This window comes from Pongo abelii, chromosome 1 (genome assembly GCF_028885655.2).
Source record: "Pongo abelii isolate AG06213 chromosome 1, NHGRI_mPonAbe1-v2.0_pri, whole genome shotgun sequence".
NCBI classification, from domain to species: domain Eukaryota; kingdom Metazoa; phylum Chordata; class Mammalia; order Primates; family Hominidae; genus Pongo; species Pongo abelii.
In genome coordinates this window covers 53,305,236-53,324,998 of record NC_071985.2, presented here as the reverse complement: position 1 = coordinate 53,324,998, position 19,763 = coordinate 53,305,236, and the positions used below count along the sequence as shown (strand labels likewise).

Here is a 19,763-nt window from a genome sequence, read left to right as displayed (position 1 = left end):
TTTGATTCTTAACTTGCATGATACTAACACTATCTGAGTTCCTGGTTTACCATGTTACCTATTTATATACATAAATGGTATATACATAAAGCTTGTTTATCATTTGGTTTGGTTTTCCTTTGACTGGACTAAATATCTTTTTAAAGTAAAATTCATACACTGATAAGTGATTTATTTTAAATGTATCATTGCATTATTTAAGCTTTGCATTATTTATTTAAACTGTGTCTATAGTGTCTATATGGCAATTATAGATCATATATAGGAACTGAACAATTATTGAGACAGATCTGCACTGTATGAGATAAAGCAGTATTTGAGCTTCAAAATTAAAGCTTTTGAAGATTTTGTTTCTAAACCACATAAACTAAACAAATTTTATAAGAACATTTTGGTTTACCTGTGGCCGATACAATCAGTTACTTGTCAATGCCTCAAATTCATTTTATCTCAGGCACTAGAATAAGATGATAATTAGAAGGCTACCTGACTTAGGTTCTTTACTTCTAACATGAAAACACAGGGTCTGGCTCAGAGTTTTTGTGAAAATTAAAATTAAGATAATTCATGGAATGGGTTTAGCACAGTACCTAGTAGACTCAGCAAATGCTGAAAATTTTTAGCATTTTATCTTATCATCATCATTTAAGTTTTCTGTAGGAGATTAGATGTATCACTAGTTTCTACTAATTGACCTGTGAAGCAAAAATTCAATTCTTTATTAAATTAGAACCAACTATATTACTACTAATGGCAAGAAATCACGAGTCCATATATACAGTAGTTTTTAAAGAGCATACCATATCCCACTGTAGAAAGACCCAAGTGTTTCATTCTATTTTTCACAAGTTCAGCAAGCTCTTGTCTTTCTGACCTCCTGTAGAGGTTCAGTCGCTGCTGGGTTATTTTTTCAGCTGTTTTACCAGAGTGTTTTGGGCCTTTTCTGCTCAGTCTTCGGGCCCACTGCATGCTTTTTCTCCGCAGCAAGGGATGGTCCGACTGGTCACTGGATGTTGAGTTGCGGTGGTTGCTGCGGTGGTGCCCTTGTTCTTTGGAGTCTTTGGTGTCTTCCCACTCTTCTACACTGATAGATATTTGAGACTTTAAAGGAGATAGATATTGATAATTAGATACTTTAGAAATAAATATGGCCTGAAGTTGAAATAATATTTTATTTGCTAATATATTGTCACAGTTATATTTCTACTCAGGAGAGTTTTCACAGAAAGAGCAAAATCAGTCTTTCATTCTAATTTTCCATTACTAAAAATACTAAAATGTATGTTTCCTTGAACTTACATATAAATCAGGCAAAATAAATATCTGTATCCTCTAGTACAAATTTTTATGAAAGTATTTAATTTTTATGCATAAAGTTTACTTAGCATACATAGTTATTTATGATATTACTAGCATACAGTTGTTTGAAACATACAAAAACAGACATTTTATAACTTTATTCAAATAAAATCCATGTAATGGACTTTTCTAAACCTATTACAAGTATTTCACACTCAATTTAAATAATTAAGATAATTATCTTAGATTTGGAATTAATAATGTTGTTAAAAGTTTTTAAATTATTGCTCTTTCTAAAAAGACAGCACTGGCATGAACGTTATAATATGTGAATTTTTAAAATTCTCTCATATGCTCCAGAAGAAAACAAAACTCACTTTTTAACTCATGCATTTATTATTAACCATATAAAATGCTTTTCTGACAAAAATATTAAAACATATTTCAGGAAGTGTTCTAAGTATTGTGAGTGAAAATATGTTGTAAATATTAATGTTTCACAAATGTACCGTAGAAACACAACTCAAACTTAAAACAGGCTGTTCTCCATAGGAGGGAAAAACAATAAACAAACTCACAAAGTCTATTATGACTTACTCTTTTATGACTAAATCTGATTTTTAAAGTAAGATGCTCTCCTTTGATTTTAAGCCTTTAATAAGCAAATACTTACTGTTTCAAAATTGTTGCTTTTCATACTAGGAAGTCATATGAAATGCAACACTGATCAAAGAAGAAAGTCTTACTTTCTAAAAACATGCACATGCAAATGGACAATTTCCTGAATACGATTGTACTTAAGAGCAGCATTCATGAATCTGTTAACTGTGTTTCCCGTCTACGGATGGAAGCTTGAACTTCAGTTATAACATGCATGTGTTGCTGGCTTTTAAAGTAATGGAATTTAAATTACCAATTTAAGTAACGTCAGGAAGTAGATCCAATAAAATCCTTTAAAAGTGAATATAAATTATACAGGCTCAGTCAATGCTTTATATCCAATTCCCAGTGGCAAGCTATGAAATTCTCTCACACTTAATTTCATCCAAAAATTCAAATACTAATCCACATCTGTTTCAAAACAGTACTATATCAGAGGGATATCCAAAAAATCTTCATCTCTTCATTATAAAATAATTGAGATTAAATGATTTTAGAAACCATATTTTATCTACCAGAACTTAATTTCTAAGCATTAAAAGTTTTTAATACCATGGTTTAACAATAATGAACATTTTTATAAAATTTTAACTCTATTCTCATCTACTTGATAATGTGCTGAAAATTCACTTCTGTGGAAGTAAAACACATAAACTCTTAAGTAATACGTATCACCAACAAGAATATCAATATGTATTTAATAATATAGTTGTACTTTGTAGCAACAGTGAAAATATGCTATTTCAGTCATATTTAGAGGCTTGCAGAGTTTAATCATAATCTTAAATTTATTTGAAGTGATCTTTTTGTTCCTCTTTCTAATCATAAGTCCCTATGAGTGATAGTCTGATTTCCTACAAATATGTGGAAATAATAATCTTGCCAAACCAAACATTAAAGATACTATGTTCATCTAATATCACTTATAATTCAAGTCACAAAACCATAAATTAATAAAAAATTTTAAAGGGGAGCATAGGGATTCACTTCTTTTCCAAGAAGGACATGAAACACTGATTTTGTGAATGCTTTTCCTTAGCCATGTGTATCAGGCATCATGTAAAGTATACATCTATAAGATGAATTGAAACCTATGTATACATTAGTTAAGCAATATTTAATAGCCTATTCAGCATTATTTTGAATTCCCCCAAAAGAAACTGTTATAGTTTGTACATAAAAATCCGTAAGAATCTCAAGTCTTTTTTTTTCAATAATTCCATAAAATAAGTAACATTTCTTTACTAACCTCACTTTAACTACAGTAAAAAGAAATGAGAAGAATTTGAGTGTTAATTTTAGGAAATCCAAACCCAAAACACATAAATTGCTCTTTACATGTTTGGAATTTGCATTCCTTTCTCTCTTTCTTCCAACAGGACATAATAAAAGTATATTAAGTTTATATGTACTTTGTGTACACACAAATTTGAGTTCTATTTTGAATGTTTCCTAACTGTCCCTACAATAAAACTGCATAGCCCCTATAAAAAAGTGAGGATAATAATAGCCATCTTCTATTTGACAGAAATGTGAAAATTCATATAACATTAATATATAAAGAAAACATCTGTCAATTGTAAACTTCCACATATAACAATAATATCATTAATATATCCTTGTAAAATTATCCGCAATATCAATAACATTAGCAATAAACATTTATTACTCTATTCCTTGGATATTGAATGTGTGTGTGTGTGTTTGTGTGCTTTAATAGGAGGTCCATTTATAAATATACTTTCCTGATGTCATTTCTTCTTCTAGTTGTAACTCTCTTGTGTTTTAAACATGGCATCATAATCTAGTGGAAATAGTATAGTGCTGGATACACAACAGTGCCTTTATAGTAGGACCTTCTCCTGAACTCAGCATCACAATGATAGTGTAGTTAAAAACAAGGTTTTGGCATCAGATAGACCTGAGTTTAAATAACAGTTCTACCACTTACCAGTTTGCCTTCTTGGTTATGTAATCTAAGCTCTTTAAGATTATTTCCATTTCCCTCTCTAAAAAATTGTCTTTCTATTATTACATTACTACTTTACCTAGCAAATTTTTCTGAAGACATAAAAGAGATAATGCATGAAAAGGCATAGTAGATGTCTGTCTTAGAAAACACCCAATAAATATTCATATTTTATGGCTTATGACCTTGTATAAAAGGACAGTAAAAGGAGGAAAATAATATGAAATAATTATAATGGGTATATAAAAAGTGAAAAATGAGGATGAAAAAGAGAGGGAATCATTCATATTTTTGGTGCACTTTTCTCTATCACTAGACTTCTGAATAAATCAAGATGCTAAAAACATATTCTTGGCTGTAAAGATTTCTTGGTTAAAGTTTTGTAAATTTAAACAAGAACAAATTTTAAAGTGAAAGTGAATATTTTTCATTCTGCACAGTTTCTGTGAATTATTTTGTACTTTTCCATGGAATAACTACAGAACTCTGACTTTTTTATTGTCAGGCACATAATATAATCATTAACTTGAAAAATCAAAATTTAATACCAATGTTTGTGAGAAAGATGAAAATATATTTGTGTATGTAAATGAAATGCTCCTGGTAATATATACAGTTCAATAAAGAAGTGAAAAATTGATGACTACTCCAACAATTTCCATACAAATTTAAAATACTATCATTTTCTAAAAGTTATATTACTTCCTAAATATTTATCATATTTAATATGATTTTTAAGGCTAAAAGTATTTCTTCACATGAATAATAATTAAAAACATAATAAATAAGAAAATGTTTCTTATGCCTAAAATAGCTGATTATATTATTGTTTTCAGGAAAGTAGAAAGTGTCAGATACACTAAACACATTACTCTTTTCCACACTCTTCACACACACATCAAAGTGACTCAATTCAACTTCTTCCTGATTTTTTACTGAACAGTGATTCATGTCATAGGTTATTGAGCAATCTATGGAACAATGTAGTATTTTAAATAAATCAGTTCACTCAGTAGTTTGAAAATGAGTGTTTGTAATCTGGACTCATGACTCCCTTAAGGATAGTTTTACAGACTTCATAATACTCTAAACTGTGCTATTTAATTTATGATTGAAGTCAGAATTGTGTTAAAGAAGAAAAGAAAATGAAATCACTAAAATGTGCTAGTTTAACATTTTCTCAAAGAATCCTTATCTGATATTTTCCATTAAATAAACGTTAAATTATAAGAATACTTGAGAGATCATCTAAATTTAAATACATAAGCACCAAGGCTAGTGACTCTGAGTTCACTGAAAACTTATTTTTATTTTAAAAAAAATAATCTAAAGAAAGATGTTTCACCAGTTTCCAAAGCTCATTTTAATATGTACATGTGGCCTGTGATCTATGCAGAGAAAGAAAACAGCTAGTTACACTGTATATTGATGCACTTCCAAATTAATTTAGGAATCAAAAAGACAATTAGAGAATAAACAATCTTATAGTCTAAAAAATGTTGAATTTGGAATCAAATAAATAAGCTGTATTTTCAACCACCTCAGGAAAATGTTTTATGACCTTAAGAAAATCACTGAGATTCTTAGAAAATAATCTAATTTTAGACAGGAAAATACCCTGTCTTGATGACAAGAAAACACAAAATTTGTAAGAACCCAGCATTTAAACTCTAAAGTAAATTTAAAGCCAAATATTTACTAAAGAAATTCATGTTTAAATAATAACATTTTTAAAGCCAATAATTTGATGGAATGACGAAAATTATTTTAATCTTTGATTTCCTTTTTCATACATAAAAATAAGTTACTTCATCTGTGTGGTCTTTTAGGTATCTTTCAGTTCCACCTATATATAATCCTTTTTTTTAAATTTTACTTTAAGCTCTGGCGTACGTGTGCAGAACGTGCAGGTTTGTTACATAGGTATACATGCGCCATGGTGGTTTTGAAAATGTGGCAGATATATACTGTGGAATACTACGCAGCCATAAAAAAGGATGAGTTTATGTCCTTTGCAGGGACATGGATGAAGCTGGAAACCATCATTCTCAGCAAACTAACACAAGAACAGAAAACCAAACACTGCATGTTCTCACTCATAATCGGGAGTTAAACAATGAGAACACATGGACACAGGGAGGGGAACATCACACACTGGGGCCTGTCATGGGGTGGGGGCTAGGGGAGGGATGGCATTAGGAAAAATATCTAACGTAGATTACGGGTTGATGGGTGCAGCAAACCACCAATATATAATTCTATGAATATAAAATATACTCGGAGTAGGTAGAACCTCTATTACCTCAGCATTCCAATTCTATAACTTCAAAAGGCAAAATTTATGTATATGTCCAAGTGAAAAAAAAATCAAATTATCTATTAAGAGATAACATGAAATAACCCACACAAATTCATGCTAGTGGTTTTTCACTACTATCAAACGAAGCACCTCTTTCTCCACACAACCTCATCTACATTTTGGTTATTATCTCTAAAAGAAAAATCAAATATAGTTACATTTTATTTCTGTCTTTTTTTATGATACATTTTTAAATTTACACATTAACTTGCACATTTACACCTCTTTGATGACTTGGTTTTACTGCATTGTGTGTATATAAGTATGTGTGTGTGTTTTTAATTCAATCTCTACTTTCTACTTATACTTTGGTCTCTGTGGAATTTGGAATCTAGCTAATTTATTATCTTGGCATTCTTTCTCATCCTGCTGGTGATTTTGTTTTCTTGATCTTTCAAAGCTGTCATTTGGAAACAGCTGGTTTATAAGGCTTCAATTTCTTAATGCTTTTCCTATTGCTTTAAGCAAAGAAAAATCTTATGTTTTTGTTCCTGTTTTATAACACTGAATATTAATATCATGTAACTGCTAACCACTTGATGGCTGCCTGCTCTTAGAACTTAAATAATGTATCTGAGTTAAAAAGAACAAATTGAGAGGGGACTTTGTCATTGTTTTTAATGGTTTGTCTTATTACACTAGAATTCTGGTGATGTGATTCATAAATGTGAGGATGACAGGCAGAAGGTATATATATATTACTTCCTGATTTTTCATTACTTATTTAGAAATTTAAGTCTTCTCCATCAGCTCAAGATATGGAGACATTCATTTACCATATTCTTCTCATCATAAATAGCCTGCCTCCATTTTTGATGTTAGACTGCTGACTGCTTTCAAGTACCAACATTCTTCCTTTCCCTTCTGCCCCATAGATGGGGAAGCTGGTAAGTCCCAGTCTATATGTAGGACCTCACTCCAGCCCCAATATATATATATTTTTTTAATTTTAAAAATTGTTTATTTATTTATTTATTTATTTATTTTAAGACAAGGTCTTGTTCTGTTGCCTAGGCTGGAGGGCAGTGGCAGGATCTCTGCTCACTGCAACCTCCACCTCCCAGCTCAAGCAATCCTCCTGCCTCAGACTCCCGAGTAGCTAGGACCACAAGCATGGAGCATCACGCCTGGCTAATTTTTGTGTTTTTGTAGAGATGGGGTTTCATCATGTTGCCTTGGCTGGTCTAGAACTCCTGAGCTCAAGCTATCCTCCCATGTCGACCTCTCAAAGTGCTGGGATTACAGGCGTGAGCCACCATGCCCAGCGCAGCTCCAATGCTTAATCGTGATGAAAGCCAAGCCAGTTTCTTTTCCTTGCTCTTTCCAGCCCAAGCCATTTTTTGACCTGGTTGGAAGCCTGCCTCACTCTCCATGGAAAGCCTCATTATATGAGTTGTAGCCCTTTTCAATACCCTCTTGGTGCAGGTGTGCAATCATCAGTCTCAACAGGACCAGATTTGGGATGGTGGTTGGGTATTATCCCATCTATGAAAGGTAGTCTTAACAACTGGCACAGCAAGGGGTATCTAGGCAATGACCACCACCACTAGGGATCTCTCTTCTTATGTTTTGCCTTCTTAATTTGCTGTATTGTCTGGAGACAATTATGCTGTTTGGGTTTTTTCTGCCCACTGGCAAGCATACTTTAACCTGTGCAACTTTATGCTGCATTTGCTGAGTCTTTCCAAGTTTCTGTTTAGAATTAAATGATCTTAATGCCTGGAAGCATCAGTAATATTTGGGAACAGGACTGTGGCAATAGCTCCATGTCATGTGTCTTAGCCCAGACCTATCTTTGTGTCTCATACTGAATCATGTTGTTGGTATCCAGTAAGAAATGTGGCTGACACTAGGCACAGGGGAATAATTCCTACTGTGTGATCACTGGTTGTATGTCTCAACCATGCATCTGCCCCCATTCTACAGTGTGTCCTAGGAAAAATACCTGTTACTTTGTGCATTATACAGGTCCATTGGGTGGTTGCTTGTATGGAAGAAGAGCAGTTACCATGTGTAGTGCTGAGGTTCACACTCCTAAAAGGAGATAGCTCATGTGTCCACCCCAAAAAATGCTTCTGCTGCTGTTGCTGTCTATGCCTCCATAACAACACAGTTATAGAGAAAAGCAAACATGGGCCTCTGTGGCATACCCAAGAGGTTAATTCAAACCCAACTTCAATCTAGGGAACTTAAAATCTGATGAAGCAACCATTGCCATCAGGGAGGCCTATAACCCTGATGATACTTACTTGAGGCTCTCTGAAGGAGAAGGCTTGTAAATATGAGCAGGATAGAAAACAAAAACAAAAAAACAAACAAACAAAAAACAGCACCAGCCACAACAACAAAAACAAAACTGGATATAGGAGGAAGAAACAGAAAACTGGATACACAGGAGAAAACAAAAATGTAAACAGAAGTCTATAATTTGTCCCACTTGGAAATTCTTAAATTACTTGAAGAATTTATAAAGGCAGGTAAGTTTGGTGAATGGTGTTGTGCCTCTACAGCGTAAGCTCCAAATTAACTTTTATGTTTCCTGAGATGCACTCATTGGCAAAACTTCAGAAACATAATCAAAGTTGAGGATTGAACTATAGTTATCACTGGAGATGCCACTAAATTTAAACAAAGTACCCTAAATATGGGGATTGCACTAAAATAAAGGTACCTCCCCCTACTCTTATGGAGGTGATTATCACATATAAAATACAGGGCAAATAAATATACCTTATCTTAACCATCAGAATTACTTTCTGGCCTAAATTCTCCATGGTCATAACAAATATTGTCTAAAAATATCCCATAGTAGACATGGATGCTCTGAACCAATTAATAGCAAATTAAAGTAAATCAAATCAAATCTTTGACATGTACAGGTAGTTTGACAATATAGAATCACATGCTCTTTCTGCCTTCTCAATATAAGTAGTTAATAAGGACTACAATAATTGGAACAAGGAACCCCTTACCTAAGAACTATTTAGAGAAGGGGTAATAGTCACCACTGCTTCTCCATTTAATAGTCAAATTTGGCCTGTTCTTAAACCTGCAAAAAAAAAAAATGGAGCCTGGTAGTAGATCAACCAAAGCTTAATGCTGTGGTTCCACATATTAAGGCCACCATTATTCGGTGACATTACTGACTCCATTCAATCATCAATTTGTAAATACTTTGTAGTCATAAAGGCATAAGGATTTGACAAATATGTTCTATTAAGTGCCTCTTTTGATAGCTTCTTACACTCCTAAAAGGAGATAGCTCATTTGGCCCCCAACAAAAATGCTTCTGCTGCTGTTGCTGCCTATGTCTCGGTAACAACACAGATCCCGATCCCCACAGTTACAGGGAAAGGCTTATAGTTTTTCTTTACCTTCAAAAGAACTCAAACTTCTCTACCTGACTACACATAGGATACTTAAACAGTCCTGCTGTCACGAACAATCCCTCTGCAGGCAGATCTTTATTGCATCCAAGTTTCTGTGGGAAAATAGGTATGACATTACATTGATGCCGTCCTCTTCCAAGGAGGTTCCTTTGACACACTCATTCAGGATGAATAAACATTCAAAAAGGAGCTCACAAGAAAGAATAGACCGTTGTCTTATACAAAGTGCAAGGTTCCCCAGTGTAGTCAAATTTCTGAGCATTATTTGATCAAAGGCTACTTCATCACTGACAGTCTCGAGAAACAATGACCTGTCAGTATCCACAACGTTAAGACAAAACTAACATTTTTAGGCCTTTTGGGGTTCCGGATGGAAGATATTCCTCATTAACAAGTATCACTTTTTACTTAAGCCCATTTATGCCCCTGCTCGCAAACTGGCCCACATTGAATGAGACCCCTTAAAACAGAAGGCTCTAGAATCTCTCCAAATTGCAATTTCAACAGGCAATCACATTGTTCGTCTCTTCTACTGCCTCCTGCATCAACCATAGCGGTGCTCATGGGCTTCTGGTAGCAAAAACTATCCTCCTTGGTTACATGCTATATACCATTAGAATGGCAACTGCTGGGTGCATACTGAGCTCTACTGAAATCAGATGCCCTGCGCTCAGGACTGTGCACTCAATGGTCCACTGTGCCTTTGGTTATGAAAGCATCACCCTGCAAGTCTGAAATAGCCACCAAAGACTCCATAGGAAAGGGCCAAACTTGGGCATAAGTCACAGGAAGAAAAAGTTTCCCCTATCCTCAGCCCTTTGTCATACGCCATGGTACTTGAGCATGTCACTCCTATCCTAAATCCCTTGACTACCTAGGGAGCCCCTTGGGATTAATCAAGTGAACAGTGCATGGATGGTGGTACTGTGTTAAACGTGATGAAGCTCACTGCAGAACTGCTGCTTTTGATCCCTTAACATGACAGACCTAACAAAGGACAGGACCCAAAGGTTAGCAGGGAATCATTTGAGCACTAGACACCCTGGATAAAATCAAGTCCCACTTGCACATTTCTACAGACTCTTGGGTCACTGCCTGTGGTTTGGCCATCTGGTCCAGCCAACGGCAGAAACAATTCCTTATCCAAGGTTGCCCTCCAAGGTAAAGAACTCTGGGAATCCCTTGCCTCATACATACACAAAATAATAATCAAGGTCACACATGTCTTTACGCATACATATACACCTACACATTTAAGACCATAATACAAGGCTCATCAAAACAATTCTTACCACCTTCTATATTCCAGACATCATTGAAAGTGACCAAGACATGAATTTCACTTTTCCAAAATACACAACGCTGTGCTTTTGAACAAGGCATTTAAGATAACTTTAATCTCCATACTAACCACAGGCTACAAGCTTCACAAAGCATTTTACTAAATGAAACAAGGCACATTTCAGTCACCCGTCCAACAACACGAGTAAACTGTAAGTGTCTGACTCCAGTTTTGATGTTTGACTGCTGACAGCTTTCAAGATCCAATGCAACCTTCTGCCCCATATTTGAGCTAGTTGATAAGAAAGCCTGGGCACTTCTTCCTTTTTCCCTAGCAGGAAGTTTATGCTCCTTATACATGAGAAACCTCACCCAAAACCCAGCCCTAACCACGATAAAGGCCAAAACAAACATGATCTGCTCCCTCAGACCTACTTAGGAGCCCGTCTTGCTCTCCCCACAAAAAAAAAAAAAAAAAAAAAAAACCTCATCAAAAACTCTTGGGGCATATTGTGGCATCCTCAGTTTTAACATCCAAACCAAATTTTGGGTGAATTCTCCACACTGCCTCTGTGGAGTGGTAAAAATTCTCCTCAGAACTATATCAAGTTTATGTATACAATCATTAGATCTAGGTAAAAAAAAAATAATAATAATAAAGAAATAATGCGATACGTGTCTCATCCACTTAGCACCTTATAATCTGTGAAGAAATCAAAGGCATACAATCATAAACAATTACATAATAATTAAGGGTAAAATAATAGGTACCAAAATTAATGACAGAGGTGGTACAAATAAAATTTTGTAAAGATGGAATTAATGTAAGTGTGAGCAGATTTGAAAGAATGATTCTATGTTAAGAAAGATATCTGTGATTGACTTTAGTAAATATATGTTGAGCACTTGTGCAAAGCACATTGGATACAATAATAAAAACGTAGGCATGGTTTCCATACTATTTATTTGGTATGGACTATAGTGGCCCAATGGTCTGGTTTCAACATGCGAGTGTATGTATATGTGTGTGTGTGTGTGTGTGTGCATGTACGTGTAAAACCTACACACTACAAGGTAGGCCAGAGGGGCTATCACTCAATCACCTTCAGTATATTATAGTCCACAAGTTTAGAGGTAACTCCCAATTTAAAGTTTTATATGTCAGTATTTTCAGTTGTGGAGTAGTAAGCAGAAGAGAAATGAGGAGTTAAGAATATGGGAATATATACAAAAATTAGTTATCATGGAGGCCAAGGAAGAAGTATTTTTCTTGGAATGAAATGAGGTGTTGGGTATTATCAACTAGCTCTTACTACAGCTTTTTTTTCCCCTCTAATCTACATGCCATAAAAAATACCTATTGTTATAAAGACACCGAAGAAGAGCAGAATTGAGGAAACGTTATTAGTTTATTTAGCAATGCTTATCGCGGAAGTTTCAAATACAGGTCATGCATCTTGCATTCATACAAGTATGCTACAGAGGTTACCAATGACCCTGAGAAATAAATTTTCCAAATAACAATTTTCAATATTTAAGGTTTATAATCCTTCTGTAACATACTCATAACTTTTGAGTTGTGGTGTTCAGAAATTTATTTTAAATACTTAATAAAATTGCCTTAATTTTCTCATGTTTCTCCATCATATGACTCCATTTATGTCACTAATACTGTTTTTTAGTTGTTTTTCTTATGAAATCAGACTATTTCTGTTTTCTTTCACTGTGCAGTAGTGGGATGTTTTTTATCTTTTCTGAAGGTATAGAATTGCTTTTCTTTTAAAAGTTAATGCAAATTTTAAAAATAATATTATTAGCACCAAAATTATTATTGATGTAAATTTGATAACTACTTTTTTGGATCTCAAAACATGTCTTTACCCATCTACTATTTATTTGGTAGGGATTATAGTAGCCCAAGGTCTAAATCAGCCTAGCCCAAATCAAGACTGATTTCATTATAATTAATTTTTCATTTATTAGAAAACTAAAGAATGGCTTCCGTAACCAAAGGGTTCATTTTATGTCTAAATGTCTAGAAATCACATCACCAAATGTAAAAACGTATTTGCTTTCTACACACAAAAAATTATGTATGCTTAGGTTTGTATATATTATGCATATTTATATATATTTGTAAAGAATATTGCTAGACAGCTGAATCATGTTAGACTCTATAATTGACTTACAAACAAAATCAACAAAGAGAAAAGCATTGTATAAACACACAAATTCAACATACACATACAGGCAGTCAAATGGTATGCATCATTAGAATCACGGTTTCATTGCCAGCTCTGTTAACTTAGCAGTGCAATTTATAATTTTCCAGAATTACCAAAATATGTAGTCTAAAGCAATGGTTTCAGCATGCATGTGTGTGTATATGTGTGTGTGCATGTTTGTGTGTGTGTAAGTGTAGAACCTTTACACTATAAGGTAAGCCAGTTACTGAAATATATAGACTAAAGCAATGGTTTCAACATGCAAGTGTGTGTGTATATGTGTGTGTGTGCATGTGCGTGCATGTATGGGTAAAACCTACACACTACAAGGTAGGCCAGAGGGGCTATCACTCAATCACCTTCAGTATATTATAGTGCAGAAGAAAGGACCTAACTGTGAAGCTTTCAAAAGCCAGTACAGTGATTCTAACGTGAGTACAGCACCTCCCCAACCATACACAAAAGATTTTAAACACACACACAACCACACACACACACGCATAATTCCCTTATCCTTTGCAGCATCTGAAAACCAATGGATAAATGAGCCTGTGGAAAGAAAATTTTTATGTTACATGCAATGCTTTAATTAAAGAAAAGAATACTATAAGACCTGGTAAATACAAATATTTGTATTCTCATGTAAATAGTCTATCTAAAATAGTACTATGGATCTAAATATACCACTGCTTACAGATCATGACTTCCCTATGAAGACCTAGGGAACTTAAATCAACTTTATAATTTTCTCTTCAGTTTTCATTTTGTAGACTAGCAGCCATTTGACAGGGAGCTGTGATTAAAAGCTTAAGTTACTTTCTGTGGCAGTGCTAAGTACAAGAATGATCTTTAGGTAGTTTAAGACGTTAAATGGACAGAAAGCCATGACTATGTAGTTAAATTAAGTCAAATAAATTGGATGCATTAAATAGCCTCTTGTTAGTAAGTGTGCCAGTGAAACTCTTATTAAGTTAAAGTAAGTAAATAATGAAAGTAAGAAATGCGTTCCTGGGTTTGAGAATGAATGAGATTAAGAATCAGTAGAACTAGAAAATATTAGGAAAAAAATATAAAATAAGGTAAGAGAAAGATTTAAGAGTACAGTTTTTGTTAGAGAGAAAGTGAAACAAAATTACAGATGAGCTCAGACTCATGTCTGCGAGTGTGTGTTTGTGTGTGCCTATCTGTGAATTAGGATGCATCGAAGGTTAGTGAACACAGCTATGCTTGACTAATATGAAAGTACTTAATCACAAGAATACTTACTTTATATATTTTATTTATAACTTTAAGTGAATTGACATGAACATTTTCTGAGGTGGTGTCATCCACCCAAAAATAATGCACCAACGAAGAATGATGAAGTAAGATCTATATTACTCTATGTGCTTTGCCACAGAATTACTTGCTTTTAACACTGAACAACTCACTCCACACATCTCTGCCTTTCTTCTACCTTGTGAAATGATAAGAATATATTTTTTACTTAATCTTCACTCTGCTACATATAGCCAAAGTTCAGGCACAGCTAGTAAAAGGAGAGGGCAAGATTTAAACTCAGACCATTGTGTTCTAAGCCCAGTGCTCATTGGTCAGGCAAAATAATTGGATAAGTGACTCGTCCAGGAATGGGACAGGAGGATAGAGTAGCTTAAAATCCAGCAATAAAAATTTTTATTTGAAATAGTAGGCATCAGATATACACTAAGGATTCTTTATCATGTGAGTAAAGAAAAATGATCATCAATCTGGCTGCACTATGCAAAATATTGAAGGGAAGAAAGTTTTGGTATATTAAATCCACCAAAGTTAATTAAATTGAAGAAAGGCCATGAAGTTTTTATGTCAACCCTCTGAAAAACCTTTTTTTTTACTTATGTATTTTAAGTACTTACCTGGATGCATTTAGTGCCTAGTGTTACTCAATAAATATTTGTAATTCTGGTAGATAACAAGATGGAGAGGATCTTCCAGATAAAGTTTATGTCTTTGTGTTACATGTTAAGGAATTAGAACAGATAGAGCTACAAACCCAACTTTGCCATCTATCAACATAGATGACTTGTTGAAACCATAGGAAGCGATTAACGCCCGAAGGTGATGTGTAGAAAAGACCAAAAAAACTATAAACATCTTTTGTAAACATGTGGTTTATTTCACTTAGCGTAATCTTGTTCAGGTTCATTCATGTTGTTCTCCTTCTCTCAAAAAGTCAAATTCATGGAAAAAGAGTAGGAGGGTGGTTACCATTGGCCAGAGGATAGGGTAAATGGGAAGATGATGGTTAAAGATAACCTTCTATTATAAAGTGAATAAGTTCTGGAGACCTAAAGTACAGCATGGTAACTACAGTTAACGTATCATATGCTTGAAATTTGCTAAGAGAGATCTTAAGACGTCTCACTATAATATTCTTAAGAATATTTACATACACCATTGTTAAGTAAAACAGCTTCTGAAATAAATCAGTCTGAAATCTATAACCTTTTATGTCTAATTAGAGAATGCACTAAGAATAACATAAGGGTTCTTCTGCATAGTAGATGATGGAGGTCTACTCTAAAAAGTTGAAAAGCAAAAGAAAACTAGTTTTCTAATCACTTTAAAAACCATGATAGTATCTTGAAATATATTTCATTATTAACTTTAATTAGCACACAAATATTGAAACAAACACTTCTTAGAATTTAATCTTTACAATGGCAAATTCCAGGAAATTTACTGGGGAAATGTAAGTACATTAATTTGAAAAGAAAGCATTTATATGCATTTAAGTTTAATTGATTATTTCATTTTAACGTCTAAGTATTGAATTCAATATTTAATATTATTTTTCTTTAAGAGCTCTGAATTAATATATTACACCATTTGAGGAAAGCGAAACAAACAGAAAATACTTACTTGTGATGCTATTTTTCGAGACTGACACAACAGGAGGGAAAAAAAACACACAAAACACAGTTTAAACAATGACTAAACAATAGATGCATGCAACAATCAGTAACAAGGACAAAATGTAACATATACCTACATAACAAAATCCAATTTCATGCATATTTCTCTTAGGGCTTTTGAACAAAATTAGGTAAAGAATAAACTATTATTTTTAAAGATTCGGTCTTGTTAGATTGTTTTTGTTTTGCTGAAATTGTCTTCCCATTGTAATAGTAAAGTGTTAATGATTGGCAGACGGGACAACGGTTATTCCACTATGCACATTTTTGGAAGTTACAAGATTTATTCACTATAAAAGTAGCCATAATTCAGGGTAACACATTCCACAAATGTACTGCATACACTACAAATGATGTTGGTACATTAATATGCTTTAAGTATAAAAGTTTGATAGAAAAAGTGGTGCTTGTAGAAGAAAATAAAATAATCGGTAGTAGCTTATAAAGCTACTATAGTCATAACAGAATACTTGATATAATTATTGGCATTCAATAATCATTATTGGTGTTAATATTTGTACTATTTTTTAATTTCAGATCTTACAGTAAGATTGATTTTTTTTCTCCTACATATATATATAATTAAGTTAGTTGACAGAAATGTTCTGAGTTTTCATATTGGCTATGGATTCTAAAATAATTGATTTCTTTAATCAATGTATCATAGCTAAGTAGGGGTTATAAATAAAAATCATGCTGTCTTATTTTTCAAATTTAAAGAACAATAGTCTATTCATCTTTGAATAGATGGAAGTAACATTTCCAAGTATATTATTTGATGTAATATAACTTGTAATATAACTCATCTAGTATTAGTATTATAAGTATTATAATAGTATTATCTATAATTGAAAATATAAGAAATGCATAATAAACATTTGATTGTGGGTTTCTTGAAACTATTTCAGGATTCCTTACACATGACACAATGGAATAAATGTTGTTTGAGAGAATAATAGCAAAGAATGGACAGGTAGAATTTTAAAACCATTCAATCCTAAACCTTATTAAAATAATCTTAATGAGATTTTATAATAGGTAAATTTGTATCTTAATAACATATTTTAAATGCTACTTCCCATTGTAATAGTAAAGTGTTAATGATTGGCAGATGGGACAATGGTTATTCCACTATGCACATTTTTGGAAGCTACAAGATTTATTTACTATAAAAGTGGCCAAAATTCAGGGTAACACATTCCACAAATGTACTGCATACACTATAAATGATGTTGGTACATTACTATGCTTTAAAAGATGTTTTTCTGGTTTCTAGTAAAATGTTCACTGGTTATAGTATACTTCAAACAGATGAGATTTTCTGCACACTGGAAAACTGGAGGCAAACATAGGTCTACCTTTTCTTAACCAAAGGACAAATATGCTTAATAATTCAGAATTGTTCAGATTTTGGAAAATTAATACTATGTTATATGCTATACGGTAGATAATACCCCCAGTGGAACCTAGGTAGCCTTTATTTTCAAAAATTAACATTTCTGCAATGAAAAGTATAAATATTCACTCTCAATGGAATAAGTAAACATTATAAATAATCTCATGAAAATTAAGGTGATGTTTTGCCACTAAATGACTTCAGGGAGCCTTTTGGCATTTTATACTTTTGTATTATGGATTGAGAAGGAAAATACTGATCCTTTTTGTCCACTAAGAGTAATATGTGTCCCTGTCCTTCCTGTATATGTTTTTCAAACCAGGAGTATCTGATGTTTGTCAAAATTCCCTGAACTAAAAAGACATAGGTAGTGGCAGAAGTTCTCCTGGCATGGAGGGCATATGACTAATTATGAATGGGCAGTTCCATCTCTACTCTGCTTTCCATAGACTGATTTTCCAGCCACTGTGTGCACCCTCACTTTACTTTCTGCTTGTGTTTGTGTGACTTCTCCTTTCACTAATCTACATCACACCAGAAAAAAATGAGATAGTATTCCAGGCCTTCTATAAATGTTAATAGTTTTGATTATCAATGTTCTTTACCGACATTTGTCTTTTTAAAAATGTCAGCTAAACATTAGGCAGTGCTTTCCCACCCCCACAGCCAAAGCAGTTATATTAGATATATAAAAAATGATAACTTTTGTTTTCTCTACTCAGAACATGGAAAGATGACAGGCTGGAAAATGATGTGGCATGAAAACCTGCATCTGCCTTTAGAAGTTTTTTTTTTTTTTTTAATTTCATGAATAAACCAGAAAGCAAAGCCTAAAGTCTTTATACTAGTTTATCCTTATATAAAAAGTTGATATTTAATAAATGTTCTTCATAGTACAGAGTAGAATTTAGCACTTAAATATGTATATACTAAAGAAATAATTAATGAATGGGTCTGATATCACTACATTATGCCTATACACCTATTAGTGTTTTTTACTAGTTATACATGCATGGTTTGAACAGTCAGAAAATGTTATAGCTGGTTTAGAAAAATAGCAGCTTATAGCATAATATCTCTTAATTCCCTCTCATAAGACCCATCTACTTTTGTCTCTTTTAGTTGGATATGTTGTTCTTTCTCTCTCTGTTTCTATAGAATATGCCTGCTTATTATTTCATGTTTTTTTCAGTTTCTGCTTTTATCTATTGACTTCTCACTCTGCAAGAAGAGTCACTAACAGTCTTTTCCATATGTTCCACTACCTTTGCCCTCATCACCTCAAAATAGTTCAACATAATTTTTATTGGATCAAAATTCAGGATATACCATGACTAAGTATACTTTACAGATGAGATATATAGGTATGTGGTTAGTATTCATTTCCTGCACACATTCTTTCATTGTTGATAACGATGTTATAATCCTAAGGTCAGTAATTGCTTTATTGTATTAATTGCTTTGATATGTACTTAGATATATGCAATAATTCACCCTGAACTCTTTGGCAACTTTCTAATATTAATTTAAAACATTGAGATGCATCAGGAAGTCTATAGATTTAATCTTCCTAAAGAATTCTCTCTGAAGCCTTCTGACCTGCTCTAGGTCTCCCTTTATGCTTGGGGGTCTTTACATCACCATCCTGTTGATCCGCTTTACTTCATTCTTGTCACTGGTTTCCATAAAACGTCTGGTTTCCTGCAGATCATTATTTCTCCCTCATTTTACTCATTCATTTTGGTGGGAGTAGTTTCCTTAGACAGCAGACATGGGAAGGATATTTTTGGAGAATATATATACTAGATATCTGATTTATTCTACTCTTACACAAGTTTGCTTTGACTGGATAAGAAAAATCTAATTTGAAAATAATACTCTCAAAATCTTGAGAGCATTGTTTCATTTTATTCTGGCTTGTGGTAATGCAGTTGAGAAAACCCCGATAGTACCTTGTATGTGACCTATCGCACGTCTCCTGCTCATCTCTCTGAAAGACTTTAGGATCCTCTCCTTTCCTTCAGTGTTTTGAAAGTTGGTGATGTGATTCACTGTTTAATTCACTGTTGTGGACACATGGTAACCCTTACCAGTTGGAAACTAACACACTACTGATTTTTCTAGAATTATTACAGTAATATTTCTTTAATTTGTATGCATTTCCTCTTTCTTGAAATCTTGTGATTCAAATCTTAGAACTCCTAGACTAATTCTCTAATTTTATCTTTTCT

At 33.3% G+C, this 19,763-nt stretch overlaps 1 protein-coding gene across 12 annotated transcripts in view; it reads right to left on the bottom strand.

The window, feature by feature from the left end:
* Positions 1–19,763, bottom strand: part of KCNT2 (potassium sodium-activated channel subfamily T member 2) — a 393,821-nt gene that overhangs the window by 41,316 nt on the left and 332,742 nt on the right. For 7 of the 12 annotated variants that reach the window (XR_008510934.2, XM_054523897.2, XM_054523904.1 and 4 more), the window contains 2 exons: positions 16,084–16,104; positions 801–1,101 (listed from right to left, as the gene is read on the bottom strand). Coding sequence is in view for 11 of the 12 variants with exons in the window: in XM_054523897.2 (XP_054379872.1) it covers positions 801–1,101; positions 16,084–16,104 (322 nt within the window). In the remaining variant the exon portion in view is untranslated. The remainder of the gene's footprint in view (positions 1–800; positions 1,102–16,083; positions 16,105–19,763) is intronic. The other 5 variants (XM_054523917.2, XM_024239215.3, XM_054523909.2 and 2 more) reach the window with 2 other exon arrangements.